This window comes from Podarcis erhardii, assembly GCF_964252035.2.
Source record: "Podarcis erhardii genome assembly, chromosome: 7".
In the NCBI taxonomy this organism is placed as follows: Eukaryota; Metazoa; Chordata; class Lepidosauria; order Squamata; family Lacertidae; genus Podarcis; species Podarcis erhardii.
Genome location: NC_138511.1, coordinates 46,187,855 through 46,210,078, shown reverse-complemented (window position 1 = coordinate 46,210,078; position 22,224 = coordinate 46,187,855). Strand labels below are relative to the sequence as shown.

General features: G+C 44.8%; 2 protein-coding genes across 6 annotated transcripts in view; one reads left to right on the top strand and one right to left on the bottom strand.

Moving 5' to 3' along the window:
- Positions 1-158: 158 nt before the first annotated feature.
- Positions 159-21,533, bottom strand: TSNAXIP1 (translin associated factor X interacting protein 1). Of its 4 annotated transcripts, none has more exons than XM_081870560.1 (18): positions 21,435-21,533; positions 20,294-20,582; positions 18,943-18,969; positions 17,390-17,480; positions 16,531-16,628; positions 14,059-14,188; positions 13,570-13,663; positions 13,088-13,284; positions 12,210-12,345; positions 11,207-11,376; positions 9,893-10,052; positions 9,155-9,285; positions 6,947-7,075; positions 5,430-5,591; positions 4,942-5,051; positions 4,260-4,383; positions 3,022-3,128; positions 159-801 (listed from the first exon to the last, which is right to left on the bottom strand). In XM_081870560.1, exons 2-18 carry the CDS (start codon positions 20,320-20,322, stop codon positions 540-542), a joined length of 2,157 nt encoding a protein of 718 aa, XP_081726686.1. In that variant the 5' UTR covers positions 20,323-20,582; positions 21,435-21,533; the 3' UTR covers positions 159-539. The 4 variants fall into 4 exon arrangements, with proteins under 4 accessions (XP_081726686.1, XP_081726685.1, XP_081726684.1 ...); XM_081870559.1 differs by lacking the exon at positions 21,435-21,533 and adding an exon at positions 21,260-21,368; XM_081870558.1 differs by lacking the exon at positions 21,435-21,533 and adding an exon at positions 21,174-21,286.
- Positions 21,389-22,224, top strand: part of RANBP10 (RAN binding protein 10) — a 49,618-nt gene continuing 48,782 nt past the window's right edge. The window contains exon 1 of one of the 2 annotated variants that reach the window (XM_081870564.1): positions 21,389-21,626. In XM_081870564.1, the coding sequence (XP_081726690.1) occupies positions 21,407-21,626 (220 nt within the window). In that variant the 5' untranslated portion in view covers positions 21,389-21,406. The remainder of the gene's footprint in view (positions 21,627-22,224) is intronic. The other variant, XM_081870563.1, reaches the window with a different exon arrangement.

Here is a 22,224-nt window from a genome sequence, read left to right as displayed (position 1 = left end):
TATGTATTACACAGTGTGCTGGAGGACTGAAGAGTCACAGGGGCTCAAGTGTGCCATCTTAAACTTCATAGCATAAAATTTTGCTCCACTGAAGGCTACACAAACACCGAACTGCCTTTGCAATAACAAAGCAGATCTAGGCTTAGTGGAAATACTGGTTTAAATGCCAGAAAGAAACAGAACCATTTTATTTTCATCTCACAGAAATTCTAGCAAGGGAAGTAGATGTAAAGAATCTTCTAAAAACATTTATCACCAAGCTTTCAATGTGTAGTTGGGTAAACTGCCACTTTGACTTAATGGAGGAGCCTTAGTAAATACTAAAGTACATAGTTGTGAGGAGAAAGGCATGCTGCCAGTTGTGAACAACTTTTAGCCCTTTGGTCATGGCCTCTAAGAAGTCAAACCCTCTATTACCTAAGGCTAATACTCCAGCAGGGCTGTCACCAGAGCTCTTTGAGGAAAGTTTTGTTCTACATTACTATTCTGTAAAATTTATTACTCTAGTTACCCTTGGGTGGGTATAGGGTGTGGCCAATTTAAATATTGACAAGAGCTTCTGTTTCTTCTAAAGTGTGGGATTGGAGCTGATACTTTGCATCTCCAATAACAGTTCCTTGTCGTCTGATATCTCCAGCCTTAAGCCTTTTCATCAGTACTTCTATGGGGATGGAGACCGCAGGGTCCAATTGGTCTTTGGAAACTTGGAATGCATAACAGATGTAAGACTCCAGGGTTCGCTCTGACAAACCATGGTCGAGTATACAGAAAGCTGCCCGCAAGTCATCTGGTCTCACTTCCCTGTATGTAAAAAGGGTAAAGTAGTCAATGAGAGTCATTGATGTGTAAGTACGGCCTACATTAGAAAACTGATAATCAAGTTTACTGCTGATCACCTATCCAAGTTTACTGCATCCTGACCTGCACACTACCAGTACATAGTTTGAAGTTAAGAAAACAGGTCATTAGTCTCACTTGAAGGGTGGTTTTCAAGGGTATCAGGCTGTCAGATGGGTCATCAGTGCCCCTTCGTATAAAAAAGCAGGAAATGCACAAGTCAAGGAATATATGACTGCTTTCCATCCTCACTCAGACTAACACAGGACCTCACTAGCAGACATGATCAGGAAAACAGAAAGATGTAAAACACAGGAGGCGCACAACAAGTAACGGCTACAAGCAAGCAACAACAAAAACAACCCCCAAAAGGCATTGAAGACCAGTAGTCCCCCTAGCTCAAAGAGTGGTTCTGACAGAGTGTCACCCATGAAAACCATCCTGCAGATGAGACCAATGGTCCCTTTTCCATGGTTGTCAGGCCATCAAATGGGATGTACCAAAGCCCACATTCCCAGTAGAGTAGACTCGCCAGGCTGCCTAGGTCTGCAAAACCACTTGTGACACTTTCCGCTTGCCAATTTACAATGCTTAACAAAGGTTATAGCCCTGAAAATGTCAAAAGCTCAAGGTGTTAGTGGCAAATGAGCCATGATGTGCTCTGGGACAGGAAGCTTGAGACACTCATAGGCAAGGTAAATAGAGACCTGCAGGTAGCAAGCCGAATGTAGCAGGTGAAGCCTTCCTCCCCAAGGTCTTGCGATTAAACGAAACTAGGAGTTTGTCAAGTGGAAGTATTTGGTTAGACTTCTTCCAAAGAACAAAAGGAAGGCAAAATGAAGACAGATGGACCACAGCTGCCTAAGGGACAGAGGACCCAGCTGGAACCACAACCACTAAGGAACAGACCTAGAAATAAATGATAAGTGGTGAAAAATTCATCTCCATGAGAAAAAGACTGGCAGGCTAGGATGGCAGAAAAACAGCCTGGGGTGTGGGTGGAGGTGAGCAGAGGCAGGAACAAATGGCAGGCAGGAAAAATTTGGGTGGGAACCAAGGGAGGCAGCCATTGGAGTGATATGGCAGTCTGGGAAGGTAAAAGGGCCAATTTTTAATTTTTAAAAAAGTGGAAAACAGAATCAAGAAAAATAGGAGCAAAGCCACTGGAAATCATTGAAGCAGAGAGGTCTGCCTTAGGAATGCAGGAAACGGACTGAGTGGCAGCGGCGTAGCGTGGGTTGTCAGCACCCGGGGCAAGGCAAGTAATTTGCGCCCCTAACCCCTAACCTGATGCCGCTGCCAGCTGCTTCTTGCTGCTGCCTGGGCTGGTTGGGTGTGGTTCTCTCCCGCGCTCAGCGCTGCGCTGGGCAGCCGCTGCACTGTCCCTCCCCCAGATAGTCCCTCCCTCGCTCTCTCTCCGCTCCGCACCGCACCGCACGCCTGGCACCCTCCCCCTCCACAGTGGGCGGCGACCCGGCAGCTCGAATCGGATTCGCACAGCCAGCACTGCAGTGAGAGAGAGTGAGTGAGCCAGGTAGGGGCAGAGAGCTGCGAGTGCGAGCGCGCCCCCCCCCAAATGTTGCACCTGGTGCGGCTGGCCCCCCCCTGCACCGCCCATGCTACGCCACTGCTGAGTGGTGACAGAAAGTATCAGTATATTCCTTTACTCTTGTGCATTTCCTGCTTTTGGATACTAGGAGGTGCCGACAACTCATCTGATGGCCTGATGCCGACGGAAAAATTGCATTTATCGCATGTACAGTCCTTCTAAGGAGATCTCTTGCTGCCCTGGCTAACACCTTTTTTCTTCTATTTTTTTAAAGTGGCAAGGAATTCATGAAAAGGAAAGCATCACACATCTCTCTCTCTCTCTCTCTCTCTCTCTCTCACACACACACACACACACACACACACACAAACGTTTTGTGTGTAGGATTGTGAGAGGGGGCAAAAGAGGGAGAGAGATTAACTGTCCGACCAACCAGGGATTAGATCTAGATGAAGGCTATAATACCATACACATAATTTGAGGAGTAAGTCCAATTGAATTTAATCATGCAGATGGAAGCTGCGGTGTAAATTTGAATTCCATTGAGACAAGTTAATCATAGCTTCTATTGAAATCAATGAGTTAATTTCCAATTAAGATAGTCGGGATCCAATTCTTTTCAGGCTGATACTCACATCAAGGTTCCTAACTGAGCCTGTATCTCACGGATATAGTCTCTTTTTTCATTCACATATTGCTTCTTGAGTTTCCTAACAAAAGGTTCTGTTTTTCCTTCTTCATCCTGCAAGAGTAAACAATTATTTTAGGGCTGGCTTTGTTTGATGCAATTAACACCCTGAGTTGGGAGAGGTAGCATATAATCTGCCTTCTGTCAGTGGAGGCAGTTGTCAAACATTAGAAAATTAACTGGAAACAGCTCTCCAGTTTCCACTGTCCAGTGTTCTCTGGACATCTAAGCAGGATGCTTAATTGCTGTTTTTGAAACAAACATGTCCAGCCATTCAGACTTTGAAACAGCAATTAGACTCAGTTGTAGGCTTTGATTTGCATGTTTCTGGAATATGATAAGCTCTTAACCGCTAGTATGGAGAAGCTACATTGGCCCTAGGGTTTGTCAATATAGCTTTAATTACCTACTCTATTGGCAGGGGAGTTGCTTGGATCCTGCCCTCCATGGATAGCCAGTGTTTTTTTAGCTTGGTGTCATAGATAAAACAAAGGAAGAGCCAAAGTTAAGACATCAGCTTCTGCGACAACACCACTGGTGCACTATGAATTCAGGAAGTTCCATCGGTGACTTAAAAACAAAAACAGGCACAATGCAGCCCAAAGCAGTGTGAACAGAAGACCTGCTTAATTTACTTAAAAATCCATCTAGTCCAGCATTCTTTCACACAGGGGCCAACTAGTTGCAGTCAGGCTGTGGCCTTCTCCCATTGATTGTTCCTCTTCCACTAGTCAGGGACAGTGTCTCAACATGGAGGTCTGTTTAGGCAGCATAGCTAATATAAACCTATCCTCTATTAAAGTGCCTACTCTCCTTTGAAAGCCATCTAAGACAGTGGCCCTTCACATAATCTTATGACAGTCAACTCCATAAGCTAATGAGGTGGTGTGTAAAGAGCTATTTTTTAAAAAAAGAATTTACTGAATTTATTGCTCATCTTTAAAAAAAGTATACTGAACTTTGTCCACAAAGCAGTGTACAATCTCCAAACAAAATTTCACTGGTCTTGCAGAAAGAAAGAGAAAAATATTCTCCCCAAAGAAGTTTGGCCAGTTCATTAGCTCTTCTGTTTATGCTATTTTTACTATGTATAATTTTAAAAACCTAATCATGTTCCCCCAGCCATCCTTTTTTCTAAAACTAATTAATTGCTTCTGGTTCTATGCCGTGAGCGGAGAAACCTACCTCTATGAATAAGAGCTTGTATGAAAGAGAGGTTTCAGGATACTCCGGTTTGTAGCCTGCAGCTACAATTAACTCTTGGATAGATTCTTCGGTCTTTAGTGGAAAAGCTGCCCTCAGGGCAGGGCTACAGGAGGAGAGAGAAAACCCTTCAGCTTATGTATTGGTTTCATATGTACATGCACTATGTATGTGTGCTGTTTTTTAAAATACTGATGTTTCAGGAGAAGGAGGAGGTGACTTTATGAATTTCCCCATACCATAATGTACCAAAGGAAGGGGCCCCATCTTCACTCCTTGCTTTTCAAATATATTCAGAATACTGTACTATAAAACTCCAAGGCTGTCCATGCAGAGAAAAACAATTCTGCTTAAGTTTGCTAAAATTAAATATACAGTGGTACCTCGGGTTACAGGCGCTTTAGGTTACAGACTCCGCTAACCCAGAAATGGTACCTCGGGTTAAGAACTTTGCTTCAGGATGAGAACAGAAATCACACTGCGGCGGCATGGCAGCAGCGGGAGGCCCCATTAGCTAAAGTGGTGCTTCAGGTTAAGAACAGTTTCAGGTTAAGAACGGACCTCCAGAACGAATTAAGTTCTTAACCCGAGGTACCATTGTACACTTCTGCTCAACTCCTTTGCACCTGGCTGCAAAGGACACCTCCCTGCTCCAAACTCTTACATGAACTCGTCGCGTGTCAGCTGGCCAGTATTTGCGGTATCAGCAGCTGTCGCCTCCCTTACGAGGTTGGCAAGTTCCTGGAGGTGGCTGTGGTATACTGCTTCATCCAGCTGGGGAAATGAAGGTAGAAGAGTTAGGCTACAGCACCCTCCAGCATTAACTCATTCTGCAATAGGAAAGGAGAACAGTAGCATGGACCATCAGCACAACTACTGGACATCTCAATCAGCTGAAATTATTAAGAGGATTCTTCAGTGCTGAATTTACTCCAACTGCAGGTGAATTTCTCAGAAGAAAAACACCTGCACCAGGGAAACTTGCTCAGACGAAGTGAAGAACATGTGATCTAAAAAAACCACTGTGAGCAAGAAAGGGGAATACACAATTTCTTCTTATAGCAGGTTAGGAAAAAAAGTAGATTGGAATTTACTGTAGGGTGTGTGTGTGGTTATGTAGATCTACTTTAAGTGAGATGAGGGACTGCTCACCTCTCCAGTCAGGATTTGATGAAATAACGACATGGCTTCATTCGATTTAAAGAGCTTGATGTTTTCATAGACGCTGTAAGTCCAGTCAAAAGCAGGAGCGTCACCATACCTTTTCTGGAAGAAGTTCAGGAAGAACTCTGGAAGGCTGGATTGTTTTCCTTTCTGCAAGAGAGACAGATGCAGTTTCTGGAACAGAGTCCTCAGCTGTTGAGAGCGATTCTTTACAGCTTCTGCTTGAATCACAAAAGACTTCCCTCCCAATAATTTTAAATTGCATAGTAAAAAATATTCCTCATCAAGAAGATAGGCTTGGAATCACTTGTAGTAACAACTGTTCAGCTAGGTTTGGGCCTCTCTTTTTTTGAAGTTAATCAACCAGCCGCCCATGGCTAACCACAGGATTGGTAACTATACTTATGGATGCTTCTGGATCCAGTTTTGTCACACAAGGTCCTGGCAGCCTCAGTAGCTAGAAGCGCTTTTTACCAGCTGTGACTGCTACAACAGCTACGTCTCTTCCTGGACTGGGAAAGCTTGGCCATAGTAGTTCATGCACTGATTACTTGGAATTTACTGTAGGGTGTGTGTGTGGTTATGTAGATCTACTTTAAGTGAGATGAGGGACTGCTCACCTCTCCAGTCAGGATAAAGATTCCACCTAAACATTAGGAAGAACTTCCTGACAGTAAGAGCTGTTCGACAGTGGAATTTGCTGCCAAGGTGTGTGGTGGAGTCTCCTTATTTGGAGGTCTTTAAGCGGAGGCTTGACAACCATATGTCAGGAGTGCTCTGATGGTGTTTCCTGCTTGGCAGGGGGTTGGACTCGATGGCCCTTGTGGTCTCTTCCAACTCTATGATTCTATGATTCTACACTTCAAGATTACTGCACTGCGCGCTATGCAGAAGCTGCAGTTGTTGCAGAATGCTGCAGCACGATTGCTGACAGGATTGAGATCCTGTCAACATGTAACATCTTTGCTCAGAGACTTGCTCAGAGACTTGGTTGCCAATTTGCTACTGGGCCAATGTTCATACTATTACAAGTGGTACCTTGGTTCTCAAACTTAATTCGTTCCAGATATCTGTTCAACTCCCGAAACGTTCGAAAACCCAAGGTGGGACTTCTGATTGGTGCAAGTACCCCAAAAACAATAGCCAACAGCCGCATCAGACGTTCGGCTTCCAAAAAATGTCTAAACGTTAAAAACTCGGAACACTTACTTCCAGGTTTTCAGTGTCCGGGAGCCGATTTGTTCGTCAACTGCGCAGTTCGAGAACCAAGGTTCCACTGTACTACTACTAATACTAATAATAATAATATGCAAGCACAAGATCCCAGAGTCAGTCCCCAGCATCTTCAGGAAGGGTTAAGAAAGACACCCTCCCTGAAACCATGGACAGCTGCTGCTGGTCAGTGTAGGTAGTACTGAGCTCAATAGCCAATGGTCTGACATGATACAACAGCTTCCTATGTTTCCAGTTGCCTCAAGCACATTCATAAGGAAATCCAAAGATACCTGTAGATCCGATGCAATTTTCTCTTTCCATATTTCCTTCAGAATGGTCACAACCTCCTTTTTGGTCAGCTTCTTATTCCTAACCACACCATCACACCTCAGGTACACAGGGACCTTCTCGCTTCTCCCCTAGTGAGAGGAACAGTATTAAGTCCTGTACAAAGCCAAACTCTTAAATCAATACACAAGCCAGAGTCCCTACTGCTACTATTACTTAAGCCTTTATAAAGTGCCTGGAGTGCTGTGCAAGGACACAAAACCGACACACTCACTGCACTTTCAATGCAAGTGAAAAGAAGGGAAATGCTAGCCAGCAGGCCTGCCAGGTCTCCACATATAACCCACAAAGCTGTTTTGGCCAAGCTGCATCTACCCACCCATCACCAGATGGCTGGTAAAGATGCAGCTGAGAGGACAGCTGATTGTTGGCACCTGCGAACTCTTGTGCCTTTGTCTGCATAGTTGAATTTAAAATTCTGTGAACCTGATGTCATTGAGATGCCGGGGGGGGGGGTGGACTGGCCAGATGCAGTCTAAGTAGTGTTCTTCTTTCAAAACAGCTTCTGAACAGCTGCGGAAAAGTATCAGAACACAACATTTTGGCTAATTTAGTAAGACAGGACTGTGTTGATTTCAATTATAATTAGTTTGGTTCTGCCCAGAAAGATTGATTTATTTGTTACATCATATCCCATTTTCCTCAGAGGAGGGTTTTATACATACTGTGTATCTCCCCTGCTCCCATTCATTATTTTTATTTCATAAAATTTATACACTGCTTGATTCTAAACAAAAACCTCAAAGTGGTTTACATTTATCTTCACATCAGTCCTGTGAGAGAGGTTAGGTTGAGATACAGAGGTTTGCCCAACATTTGCTTTGTGGCTGCATGGGGATGAAATCTAGCAAGCTAGCCCTGACATGTTTTAATTCCCCAAGAGGGATGGACAAATCTGTCAATTTGGTTCTCTCTGTTTCCAGTTCTTTCCATTCTTAACAATTCTTCACATTTTCATTGGAATGCAATATTTTTAAGTCCTCATGAAAACTGATTAATATTTTAATTTATTTTAATTTATCCTACTATGCACATATTTATATGCAATTTTGCCTAATAGATACAGTTTTGCAAAGCAATGGCCCCTAATATATTTATTTTTGTGTTATTTTCACAAATATATACATTATAATGCACACTTTACCCTAGTGTGCATTTTTGTACACTTTACTTGGCTGGAGAATGATACTGAAAAATCTGGAGCACTGTGCATTTCAAAGGATAAGATGGTTGTTTTTCAGAAAATGTCCTGTTCTGGAAAGGGTGAAGTAGGGAGACTCTCCTTTAAAGGCAAACTGAATCAAATTAAACCCCCATTCCTGCTCTCAAGAGATGGTTAGTGGCTCACTTTATAAACCTTTTGCAAATACAGTGGTACCTCAGGTTACATACGCTTCAGGTTACATACGCTTCAGGTTACAGACTCCGCTAACCCAGAAATAATACCTCGGGTTAAGAACTTTGCTTCAGGATGAGGACAGAAATTGCACAGCAGCAGCGGGAGGCCCCATTAGCTAAAGTAGTGCTTCAGGTCAAGAACAGATTTAGGTTAAGAATGGACCTCCGGAACGAATTAAGTACGTAACCAGAGGTACCATTGTAAAAGATAGCAAATTTTGAGAAAGGCACCTCCAGTTCCATTTTGCTTTCACTTACTATTTTTTGGGCAAGAAAGGAATACAAACAAAAAAGGAGATGATGGCCCAAGAATCTTCTGCAATGTGCAGGTGTTTTTAAGGAAATGGGTCGGTGTGGAAAGTAGCACTTGCATTTGGGAGAAGGTTGTGATTTCCCTGTGCTCTGCACGGGGAAAGTTCCTGATTCAATCCCCAGCATCTCTGGGTAGGGCTGTGAAAGATTCCTGTCTGAAACCCAGGAAAGCAGCAGTGTAGAGAATGCAGAGCTAGAGGAACTGATTGTCTGATTCAGTATGGAACATTTTGAAAACTGTTCATCTCTTAGGCAGGAACTGCTTCTCTTCCCTTGTCACACTTCAGCACAAGAGAGGGAAGGAAAGGGTCTCCAGGTTGCTGGGAATGAGGCCAGGCCCCTTGGAGAGGTGGAGACCAAGACTCCTCTTGACCTTCTCTGCAAAATGAGGAACAAGCAGGTGAAAGTCCCAATGGATACAATAACCAGCACAGCCATACCAGCGCCACGAAGGTGTCCCTCTCTCTTAGAAGTCCCGCACCAATTTCTTCCAAAAGCACGTCTACCAACTGATCACTAGTTTTGCCCTCTGACAAAGCACTCCAGCGCTCAGCCCCATCAGCAATCACATCTGCAACAACAAGAAGATGTGAGGTATCGGATAGGGCCAAGCAATTCATGCAGCTGGAAGGAGAACTTTTTATATAAGAATTTAATTAGTTATCAGATTTGTTGTAATGAGTGTAGCATGTAAAATTATTCCAGGAGCTATATAAAAGACAAAGAAATCCCTGTCAAAAGTGGCTTATGGTCAGTAAAAGATGTTGCTTATAAACTCTGCAAACATTCTACTTACTAATCAAAAGGAACAGGAGAGAGAGCCAGTCACACGTGTGCCCTGCTGTGCTTCCTCAATCTTGGAGGCAACCTGGCAGCTCTGATAAATAGACATTAGCATATGCAGATTTTATGCACTTTTATCTCATGGGACTTTGCCCCAAGTCCTTTAAGTAACCAGTAACACCTCTGCTTTCTAAGGCATAAATAAATATGGGATCCAGCAGTTGGCATGGTGAGCTGACTGTGATTAATTAGATTACTCCTTTAGATTTATAATTTTTAGACCTTTTGATGTTTTCTGTTGTTCATTGTGTAATATTGCTGTGTACTTGTCCTGGGCATATAAAGACAACACCAACAACAACAACCACAACAGCAGCAACAACAACAAAAAGTACCTGCACATTTTTCCCAGCTAGGCCGCGGTGTGGAGGACCGCTGGACATTGATAAGGTCATTATAGAATTTGTCCCGTTCCTCAGAAACTTGCTTGTGTATGTCCAGCATTGTGTCATATTCTTCTTGGAGATCATCAAAGTCTTTTTGAAGAATTGTCATCTGAAAGGCAAGGCCAAAGGACACGAGTAAATATGTGGCAAGGCATGCATCTATTCTCTGGAACTCCCTGCCCTTTGATATTAGGCAAGCACCTTTCCTGTATTAATTTTGCTTGCTCGTTTAGGCAATCCTACTCATACAATTTGATTATATACATTTTAACATCTTCTGATTTTACACACACATGCACATGTGTGTGTGGGGTGTGTGTGTGTATTTGTTCTTGATGTTAAATTTTATTAATGTTTTTAAATGAATATTCTACATTCTACATAGACTTCTTACATTTTCTGGATGATTAAGTGGTATATAAGATGTTAAAATAGTAGATAGACAGCCTACAGGTGTGTGGGTTGCTTTAAGTGCTTGTCAAGGAATTCCTGTCAGAACATTAAAATCCCTGTCATAAATGCTAAATTGGGAATTAAAAGACATTCCAGAGAAAAGCACCTTATCACTGAGAAAACAGGAGCGTGATTAGGAGAAACCTCTTCCACACATAAAGGAGTCTTGCTTTGAATAATTAAACCCTGCTTCTAGTAAGTGTGGGAAAATGGGCCCCGATTCTGAGACCCAGATTCTGAGGCCCAGATTCAGAAGTGGCCAGCTATTCATGATAGCCACTCACTTGTAGAACATATGATGACAGGTGACCCAAACTGCAAGCTGTGACTGCAATAGGAGAACTGGGGAGGTTGCATACTGTGCTATGGATTCTTCTTTTCTACTTTTGAAGCCCCAGCTTGAACTCAAAAATAATTCAAATGGGGGCTGCAAAGATTAAATTCAGGGCAACAGAAAAAGGTGTCAAATTTTAAAAGTGCAAAATTCAAGCAGCAAAAAGAAATAACTGGGAATGCACTTCAGCGTGAGCTCCCATTTCTTTGTTTTTAATTTGGCACCACGGATTCACGTGTTAGGTGCCTGATGTGATAAGACATCAGAAGAAACTCACAGGCGGGTGTGGCTGTCCAAAACAGTTTTGCAGGCCAAACAGGGCAAGCCCAATGGCCTAATTAGGCCAATGGGTGAGAGGTTCTCCAATACTACTCTAGAGCAAATGGGAGGAGATCCCACTCTGAAAACCCTCCTCAAATAATGGAGAACCAGCCAACCTTGGAGCGTCAGTAGGGCTCAGCATAGCCTTTGGTTACCTTTTCAGTCAATTCATTACATTTGTGTTCCTGCAACTCAAACTCTCTTCTGGGCACTACGTCTCCATAGTTTGCCTTCATAGTGTTCAGCTCCACTTGGGCTTTGGTGAGGTCGTGTCGTGCTACCTTTAAAGCGAGCGTCAGCTTCACCGAATCTTCCCCCTTTTCATCTTTAAGAGAAAATGGTTCAGACAGGCCCAAAGTTGCCACTGGAAATTATGCTTAAGTTACTCTTCTCCATTAGGGTGAGATTCCCCCACCCCACCCCCCAATATGGCAGTATCTATTGATTGCTCCTGCAAAGGCTGCCTCAGGACAATAAGATAACACAGACCAACTGACTTGACATTTCTACATGATGCTAAGCAGAAAAATTCCACTGACTACATAATGGGCTGAAAAAGTCAAGGAAAGAGGGAGAAATGTTTAGCCAGGCTAGTCTAGGTTAAACTAGGGGGCAAAGCAATGTTACATTAAAGCAACTGCATATTTTTTAAAATGTAAAAAAAACTACTGTAGGAGCCATTTGCAAGATCAGTCCTATGGAGAAAGGTTAGCCATCAGTCCCTGGCTCATTTCCACCCTGCCTTCCCCATCCCCTGCTATGGTCTCAGTGGCTGAGTTCTTCCATTTCCTAACAACAGTCTTGGTGGGGCAATTTTTTGACACTGCAGCAGGGAGGGAGGTCCTGTATGCCATGGATCCTGATATACCCTCCTGGAAGCCCAGTCCTGCTCCTCTCTCCTGCATCATCCATTTATAATTGCTAAATGTGTGTGTTAATTGACGTTTTTATCCAGCACTTCCTCCAAAGAACTCAGGAAGCCATATATCACAATCATCCTGTGAGGCAGGTTGATCTGAGACAGGAAATGACTCCATCTTCTGATAGCAAGCAGGGAGGACATATTTGGGACATATATTAGCCACCCTTACATTGCATTCCAGTTTCCCACCTGAAGAAGAATCTTCAGCCCACCTTATGTAAAACTACATCTCCTACCTTGGATTTGGGCAAACTTCATTTCTTCCTTCAGACGGTACATTTCATTGAGATCTATAAGTAGCAGCTTGCGGGCATCAGACTCATTCAGGTAACGGAGGTATTCCTCTGCCACCGCCTTCCGCATCTTAGCCACCTATGTGATGTAAGGCAGAGGAAACCGCTAATCACTGGTGTGACAAGCTCATTTTGTCAGTGGCTGCAGCTTCAGCAGTGGAAGCAAGTACTGTGATCTCTCTACAGCCAACCAGCAAGTACCCTTGATGGGCCAAGGAGGTGATAACTTCTGAAGTGACACTGTATGATGCAGTGCTGTCAAATGTGTGCGTCATGGAAGGAAGCTAACAAACTGTACTTCTAAAATTGAAGGCAGCTGTGTTAGCTGTGTTGGTCCATTAGAACAATGCAGCTACCTGCAAATTTTATCTACTTTGGGAAGAGTGGTAGTAGTACCAAATTTAGCTGTCCAAAGGATTCTAGAACTTCTACCAACTAATGATGGGGCTTGGACTATGTAGGAATCTTGCCCTCAAACTATCCTATGAAAAGACTCCTACAAAACTATTCTGTGAACAATGACAGAACAGTCCCAGTCAAAGCTACCTGGAACCCAGGGGGTGTGGTGCAGCAGAAATGGACCAGAGCGCCACTGTTTTGTTTTTTTAGCCAGAACAATGGCTTCATCAGCCAAAGCACAGAACTTGCCATTGTTATCTCCTGATGTCAGACAACCTCAACTGATACACCTTAAAGCATAAGGGTAGTTTTTGCAAAAACTCCTAAACTGATTTGTGTTTTCTATTTTAATAAACAGGATGCAAGATCAGATTCTTGAGTCATAGTTGATTAAAGTGTAGATGGGGAGGCGTCTGTCTCACCTGGGTTTCTAAAGAATATTTCTCCTCCTTCATTTTGTCAATAAGCTTCAGTAAGTAGATCCTCTCATCCTTCAGCTTTGCAATTTGTATTTTCTCTTGCTCCTGAAAGGCCAGGATTTGCCGAGTACATTGATCAGAGGCTGTGACCAGAATGGCATTCACCGACTCCAGGGAGTAGATCTTCTCTTTCAGATATGCTAAATGTCATAAAAGTCAGGTTCCAAAGTTACTTAAAGTTTCCAGGACCCGTGAAGGTTCCTTTTTAAACTTAAAAAAAGTAAAATGTGTGGGTTTTGTCGGAAATCTTTTGTCTGTTTTCAATGTCTTGTCCTCATTAGAAGGGAGTTAATAAACAGTTCGTGTATTCATTTTTAGTGGTGAAGTCTACTGTTTACCTACTGTTTGGCCTCTGATCCACTATAGCTAAGCAAATTTGCTTGTTCAGAATTACATCTGGTATAAAATAATTGATGCTCTCTTACCTATAGTCAGTTCATACTCTTTCTTGATAGAAGCCAACAAAGGCTTGTAGGTTCTGAATTCTTCCATGAAGAACTCAAATACTTCTCTATAGGGCTAATGAGAGAAAAAGGGAGGGGATGGCAACAGTACTACTATAAATCCTGTTAATTGAATATATTCTATATCTAGATGTGATAACCAGCAGTGAGATATAATCCTTTATTAAACAAGGATGTGTATCTTACTTTGACTGCTATTAGATTGCTTGCATGGTATTTTAAGGAGATGCTCAGTCAGGGGAACTGACACCAGTTCTGTGTTCTGTGTGGCTGTTGGATAAATTGCAATTAATATATCCTCTCCTACCCATTAAAACCTATCCCCAAGTCAGCACTGGTTATATGAGGCTTCTGTATACACCCCTTTTCCTTTGAGAAAAATCTTGGTGGGCTAAATAAATGTGTTCACACTCAAGATTGTAAAATTAGAGCAGAGTTTATTACTCAGACCTGGAGTTTAAGTTCCTGAACTTTCCCTTTAGTAAGGTCAAGTGCTTGCAGCTCTCTCCTCAAATGGGATTCCAGATCTTCGAGGTAGCGTGGTTTTGGTATGGAAAGAGGAAGCTGCTCTTTGTTGATGCTGAAAGACAAGAAAATGAAACTTTATACACATGTTCACATTTTGATATACCGTACATTTTTGTGCATTGTTGTAACTGTAATATGATCCAAAATATCTGCATTTCAGAATGGAAATTCAGTACAAAGTCACAAACACCACTCACAGAGATGTAAAACGGCTCTTGGTGGTCACATCTCAAAAGACAGCTGTTTCTTCTTCTCAGAGAGCCTTGGGAGTTCTGAGAAGGTGTTGGGAATATTTAATACAAGTCTCAACATTTAATTAAACTATGGTTCCCAAAATTTCCTCATGACAATTCATATATGGAACTCCTGTCAGAAACACTTACTGAAAGCTGAGGAAGAGAAGGAATGGAACTCGGAGGGGCTTCCTCCACACAAAATGTCCTGGCTCTCATCATATAAAGAACTTGGACTCCGATTTTAACAACATAGGAACCTTTAGCACTCAAATTGCTACAGGGTAAACTGTTGGTAAGGGTAAAGAGGTGCAACAGGTGCAGGCAAGGCTAGGCAAGTTAAGATGTTGATCCAACAAATGACTCACACACACCCCTACAACCCTCTTACATAGAAATGGGGAAGGCACAACTTAGCACAGTAAAGGGGACTGCTCCTTCAACTGGGCAAGGAATTGGGAACTCTTCCAGGAAGGCTGGGCCTGAACTGTCTGTTATGCCTGCACTGGCATCTCCATAGGAGCCAACTCCTAGGGGTCGAAGGGGCTTTGCCCCCCATAAAATATTTGAGGGGGCTGCCCCCCCAAGTTGATGGACATTGCTATTCAAATGGTGTGTGCACCCCATCATGTGATAGATTATGGGGGGCCAGGACTTACTTGGAACCCCCCCCCAATATTTTATCCAAGTTTGGCGCCCCTGGGCATCTCCATAACCTAGGCAATGAAGGAGCTGTTGCCAACATCTCTAGAACAGACAGAGCAGCAGTGTCCTCTTGGGACTCTGGAGCCAGTGTTGGTGCAACAGGCAGAAGTTGTGCAGATGCTGTGTGCTGGGAAGACTGGTAGGGAGAGGGGATGGGCGATCAGAAGCCAGGATCCTCTTCCCCAAGCAGTTCCTCAGCCTCCCCACACCCTGGCAGGGTCTATCCTAGACAGCTGAGTCCCTCCCCATGATTGTCTGCAGAATACTCATCGCCTGCCTTCATATCATCATCATCATCATTATTATTAATTAAATTTGTATGCCGTCCTTCATCCAAAGATCACAGGGTGGTTCACAACATAAAAATACAAAATGAGAACACAAAATACATAAAAAACAAAAACAAACCAGTAATCCCTCCCAACAAATGCATTTAAAAAGCCATAGAATGTGTAACCAGTGTTATAAGAATTTTAAGGTCTCACATATAGAATACTCATAAATGCACACATATCTAAATATATGACCTATGTGTCTGAAATAGTATAGGAAAGCAATCCTGAAGCCATTTTGACTCTCCCAATGACCTCGACTATTCCTCTGCAGTAAGGGAGGCAAATGGGGAAAGGCTTTCTATTGTCTTTTTGCTTGCAATTCCTGTCTTGAGAGTGTATTTGTGTATGAATAGGGTGAGCCTGTGACCTGGATTCAGGAACTAAAGTACTGAAGCATAACTTCTTTTATTTCTAATAGCTACTACAAACTAAAGAACTACTGGCTTGCATGAGTGTTACAGCTCCCACTCAGCCATCTAGTCACTATATAGATAAGACTCTCTCCACACACAGAGTCAGGCAGTCAGGAGCGGAAGAACAGAAGAGCAGTTCTCAAAACATCAGATCAGGAGATTCTTGCAATGGGAGGGGGTGAAAATATCAACAGGCGCAGGTGTGCAGGGCCACTGCCATGTCCACACACCTCTTTCCCTGGCTTAGGCTGCAAGTTGCTGCGGCATGCAGAGCAGCCTGCACCTGTGCCACCCATGCATGAGCCCAAGCCCACGCTGCCCAAATCCAAAAAACAAAACAAAACCCAGACATCTGCTTTGAAATGTAAAAATCCCCCTGGATGGGCATGTTGGCCCCCCAAAAGAAGACATGTCTGGGATTTCCTGGACATATGGCAACCCTACCCAAGGGCCATATGAAGAGAACTATGGGGCCACATTTGTCCCACGAGCCTGAGATTACCCACCCCTGCTCTTGAGCATGTGGGAGGAGAAAACCCATTCTGGATATGCTTCTCCCCTAATGAGAAATTTTGATACCTTTACCAGACTACAGTTCCTAGATTCTATGCAGGAAACCATGACAGTTGGCAAAAATACAATATCAGTTTACAATGCAGAGAAGCCCAGAAAACTTCACATTTAATGTACAACATTTATCCTACCTACCTTTGCCATTCAGAGGTAGTACATGGTTTTCGATTCTGCAAGATAATGTGTCCTGGTGCGTATGCAGGCCATGAAGACAACTGACTGCTAGAGTGGCTCTGAAAAGTGATAGATTATGATTATGGGCAGTGGCAAATCAGACCTTCAAGCAGGATCCTACCCAGTGGTGTGCGTTTCAGACCTCCCAACATAATAGTGGTTTCAGCTGCCAACCAGTGACATCGGCTAATATGAACTGAAACGTATTACCTTTATTGTAAACATGATCACACCTGTACTTCAGGCATTCAACCTAGGAATGGTTCAGCTCCTTTAACAACAACCAGTCACCCAACAAGGGAAGAGAATAAATCCAAGACTTAGGATGTAATCCTTACTCCTTACTCCACTTACTTAGGAACAGTGCTTTTTTTCTATAAAACAATGTTTAGGGGTACTTTCATTTTCCTAATCATATTGAAATACTGCCCCTCAATGAGGCCAAACTTAGATTCACAAAATGTTTAGGGGTATGCGTACCCCTGTGTACCCCCAGAAAAAGCACTGCCTAGGAATAAGCCTTATCAGAATAGTACTGTTAGTCCTTTCCTCTCGGGCCCCTCTTGCTCAGGGTGAAACAGACTCTTGCTTTTCTTACTTTACAAAGGGAGGGCATCAGAACATCCTTCTTGCCTAGACCTCTAGCCATGTGGCAGCCCTAGGATAGCTGAAGTAGTTAGCAGACTGCTAAGATCAGAAGGCCTGACACCACCACTGTTGTTTTTATATTGAATTGTCATTTTCCCTACAATAGTGACTCAAAGCAACTTACAAATTAGCAAGGGGTGAGCATTGTCATGCCTGATCTGCTCAAACTCACCAGAGATTTTCTTTTCTTCTGAAATGATTCCTTCAGATCAGGTAATTTTTCTTGACAATTTAGATTCTGATTGCATTTCAGGAATGAGACCCTGGATAATTGGTAAGAAGGGGAAATTGCAGTTCTATGGAGGAACTCAAGTCAAAATGAGAATGAGCAATGTCATTTCTTTCAATCCAGGGCCTCCTTACTGCATTTCAAAGGAAAGGCTGTTAACACAAATCAACCAGCTATTAGGAACAAACTCCTCAGTTGCTATGTCTTATATCTTTCAGTGTCAAATTCCTGCATCCCAAGGCTCAGGTGTAACACCACTTCTTTTTTTAATGAAGCCACAAGTAGGCACTGGGCTCATGTACTCCTCTCTTCCTCCTATTGCACAAAAGCGTTGGCACACAGATCCTGGTATGTTTAAAGCAGAGTTCCCTATTGTGTCCAAAACTGGGAATTCTGATTTCATGTCAGTTAGTTTACTAACCAGGATATTAAGGGCATGCTATTTGAGGGTCTATAGGATGTGGCAGAAGCCCTGCTTTGCAGGTGGAACATCAGATTCAATGATTCCAATGCAGATATGCTAGTGGAACAGATATGCCAGTAAAATACTCTATGGCAGAGCCATTCTACCAGCAAAGAGAGATAGTGTTCCACTGATGTATCTGGAATGTTCCCATGGTGTATTTTTCATGCCACAGACATATATTGAATCCACCAATGTAGCTGGGTTTTCACCAAATCCTATGGTCCATCAGCCAGTGTAGCTCGAATATAGGATTGCTCCATAAAGCTGTGTACACAGCACACACTTAAAGCATATACAGTCATACCTTGGGTTACAGACACTTCAGGTTGCACATTTTCAGGTTGTGCACCCCGCTGAACCCGGAAGTACCGGAACGGGTTACTTCCAGGTTTCGGCACTCACACATGCAGAAGCACTAAATCATGCTTTGCGCATAAGCGCCAAATCACGACCCACATGTGCACAGATGTGGCGCTGCGGGTTGCGAATGTGCCTCCCGCACGGATCACGTTCGCAACCACAGCGTCCACTGTAATCAGGCCTGCCAAGCCTCCTCATTTGGCCCACAAGGCCATTTCATCCAACCCATCTGCCCTACATTTGAAGCATTTGCATGCATGTCTTCCACAGCTCCCTGAAACAGTTGCTTGGCAGGCTGAAGAGAGCACATTTGCCAGCACATCTGCTGGGCAGTGAAAAGTTATGAGGTGATGGGCAGATATCTCTGTCCAGAGTGTGACTCCTCCTCTCCTGCTGCTCAACTGGTGCTGGGAACTATGGAGGAAGTAGCTGGGTAGTGAGCAGTTATGGGGTGCCTCCTACCTACTCCAAGCCCCTGCCTGCCTGCCTGTGTCAGTGTGCATGAGAGAACAGAGATGGTACATGTGTGTGCAGCCCACTAGCTGCCAGTGAATGTAGTCCTCAAGACCAAATATGTGGCAAACCTGTAGTAAGAAATGTCAAAGCCACAGTTCTTACTGCAACCACAAAGCTAATTTAAGTAATTAACTCTTTTATTTTATTGCAATACCTTTTATCAGAGTCCTGACTACTGACCCTGAAATAAAAAGAGAAAAAAGCATTATTGTATGACTACAAGATGCTGCTGAATCCTACCAAAGTCTAGTTATTTAATCAGCAAAAGTGTCTTTGCCACCGTATTCCAAGAAGGACAACAGTCAAAAGCAGGAAACTTTGTCTGTACATAGAGATTTGCCCAACTGCCTAAAACACTCAGACACTAAAGGTCACCAGAGCTAGTCCTACCATTAGTTAGATTGAGGTACTTGACTCAGGCAACAAATATTGGGGAGCAGGGTGTGGTGGTAAGGTCTTAGAGTGCTGAGCTGTTAGTCTCCTACACTCATGTGCGATGGAGAATGTTGTCCTATCACTAGTGTTGAAGTAATACACAACTACCAGTCCACCTGATTCAAATGGAGGGGCACTATCTCATCCTTTGCCAAATGTCTTGGGAAGTATATTGTAAACTAGAAGGTTTCCCTCCATACCGAAAAACATATAATAATCTCCATACTGTACAGCATGAGTAATATCGTTCAGGGGTCAGCAAAAATGTTCAGCAGAGGGCCGGTCCACTGTCCCTCAGACCTTGTGGGGGACCGGACTATTTTTTTGGGGGGGGAGAACGAATTTCTATGCCCCACAAATAACTCAGAGATGCATTTTAAATAAAAGGACACATTCTACTCATGTAAAAACACGCTGATTCCCAGACCATCCGCTGGCCGGATTTAGAAGGCAATTGGGCCAGATCCAGCCCCCGCGCCTTAGTTTGCCTACCCATGGTTTACATCTAATGTTGATTAAAATGATCAGGGCTGAACTGTACCTGGTGAAAAGTCTCTGCACTTACCCTATGAGATGCTGGTTTACATATTGTTTTGGAAAGTGTGAATTAGGTAGCTTTGCCTTTAAATGCAAACTGAATCAGATTTCTCCTTCATCCTCACCAGGGAGAACTTTGTCTTAGACCCTGGAGAGCCAGTGCCAGTCAGAGCAGAAAGCACTGGGCCAGTACAACCTTCAACATACTAGTGTCCTCCATGTTTTGGACTACAACTCCCAGCAGCCCCTGCCAGAACACGCTGTAGTCCAAACCATCCGGAGAGCACCAGGTTGGGGAAGGCTGGTTTGGTAGACGAACAGGCTGACCTGCTCGAAAGCAGCTTCCAAGCACAGTATGTTGCTAAGCTCGCCAAAGAAACCGTCAGAAAGAACATGCCTCGCCTCATGTGCGAAATGCTTTTTCTTGGAGCAAGCGCAAGTGATCTCCATCTCTCTGGGATTAAGGATATATTTCCAGAATGGCCTTTCCCGGCCACTCCCTCTCCAACCCGTCTCCTTCCTGACGGACTCACCGCAAAAAGGTCGAGGCGCTACTCTTCATGGCTGCGAGGAGGGTAGAGGAACGGCGCCTGCAGAGGATGTTTACACTCGGTCGCCATGGCAACCACCGCCACCTGCTGTCTAGACTGAGGCCGCAGCGCCCTCCGGAGGCGCTTGAGAGAATAACGCACGACCCGAAAGCTGCTTTCCCAGAGGATTTCAAGCCTGTGCCCGGCTATATAACGCGGGTAGCTGGCTTAGTCCGACGGGTGGTGGTAGTAGTGACGTTGGGCTCCAGGATGCTGATAGAATGCATTCGTCCTGGGGGAAGGCATAAGGGAAAGTTTGCTAGCCGTGCCGTGACTCCTGAGCCGTTCAGGAGGTGCTACAGGTTAAATGAGCTAGTCGTGACGCGTCCTATTTGGCTCGCGCGCCCACGCAAACACACGCACACCGTTTATTTTATTTTTGCTTCTCTAAACGCCGCTTTCCAGCGCGTGAAGGGCTCGATCCTGTGTGTCTGAAACTAGTCCCTTATATAAAAAGTGAGCTGTGCTTTGGGACAGTGGTGAGGCTGGTGTCACTTTTCTTAACGAGATGCATGCGTGACACGGTGTACGTTGCGTATTTGTGTAATTGCCGTCACCGGGTAGAAGTCCCAATCTATTTGTCCGTCCACCTCCCTTTTCTACCACTAGTTTATAGCTGGCCTGGATGATCCTATGCATTTTTATTCAGAAGTGAATCTCGCTTTACTCACTGGCGCTTACGTTAAGCATGCACAGGACTGCAGCCGTCTTGCCCAACCCCAGGCATGGTTACTGTATGGGGCTCCCCCCCGCCCGCCCGCCCGCCCGGCTTAATAGTTCTGAAAGGTGAGAAATCTCCTGGACTATCCCGCGGAGTCCTTACTATACTCATTATCCCGGCGGGCTCTGCGGTGCCAGGAGTGGGCGGGCCCTCCTGTGCAGTGTTCCTCGGAACTTGTAGTCACTCACCACCTGGTTTGACCCAGTCCAGAGGTGGCGCTCGGACTCGTTTTCCCATCGCGCCCTTCGGCTCCATTGTGGCCGAGCCCGCGTCCCATTGGACAGCCAGGGAAACAGGTCCCGCTCCCCTCCTTCTGACACAATAGTGTATCCAAGATGGCGGACGCGGGTGCAGCGAGCTCACCTGGGGGAGACTCGGTGCTGCCGCCGCCGCCGCCGCCGCCTCCCCCGGAGGAGCAGGAGCTGAGCCAGCGGCTCCGACGTCTCTACCCGGCTGTAAACCAGGCCGAGACGCCGCTGCCGCGCGCCTGGAGCCCCAAGGACAAGTACAACTACATCGGCCTCTCCCAGGGCAACCTGCGCGTCCACTACAAAGGTAGGGGGTGGGGAAGGCGGCGGGGGGAGACGCGCTGAGCGGGGAGAAGATTCCGGGCGGGGGCGGTTGGGGCGAAGGCCTGGGGCTGTTGGGGGGTCACCCTCTGAAGGTGATGAGCGGTGGGTGTGAAGGAGAGAGAGGCGAAGGTGGTGACTGGGTGGAAAAACGCTTCGGGGAGAAGGCGTTGAGGATCGGCAGGAGGGTTTCAGGAGGGGAGTGAGGTGGCAACGGGCCCTTGTCGCATCTGAGGGGTATCGGGGGGAACTGATCCATGGGAGACCCTGCCAAAGGGCAGTTCTCCTGGGGCGCTGTTTGAGGATCCGGAGCGCGGGTGGGTTTGGGGCTTGGCTCGACCTGACTTAATTGAACTTGCCTGTTGCGCTGCCAGCGATGGGATCTCTCCAGGGGTCAGCGCAGTTCCTGTGAAGCAGGCAGAAGGGGATTTCCTCCCTGTCCTGATAGCTGTGTGGGGTTGGCACGAGCCTTTCCCAACAGCAGACAGCCAGATTATTGTTTACATGATCAAGGCAGAAAATCATTCCTTTGTGCCTTCTGTTTGCCCCCAAATAGGGCCCTAGTGCCTATATTTCTTGTTGTC

Bases quoted from the DNA above. Each gene is read 5' to 3' on its own strand.
- TSNAXIP1 (XM_081870557.1), bottom strand. From the start codon at position 20,210: ATGGAGATCACTTGCGCTTGCTCCAAGAAAAAGCATTTCGCACATGAG. The intron at 10,053-11,206 runs GTAACCAAAGGC...CTTGCCTTTCAG, and splicing joins GTAATGAATTGACTGAAAAG to ATGACAATTCTTCAAAAAGA. The intron at 802-3,021 runs GTGAGTATCAGC...TTTTACATACAG, and splicing joins GCTCAGTTAGGAACCTTGAT to GGAAGTGAGACCAGATGACT.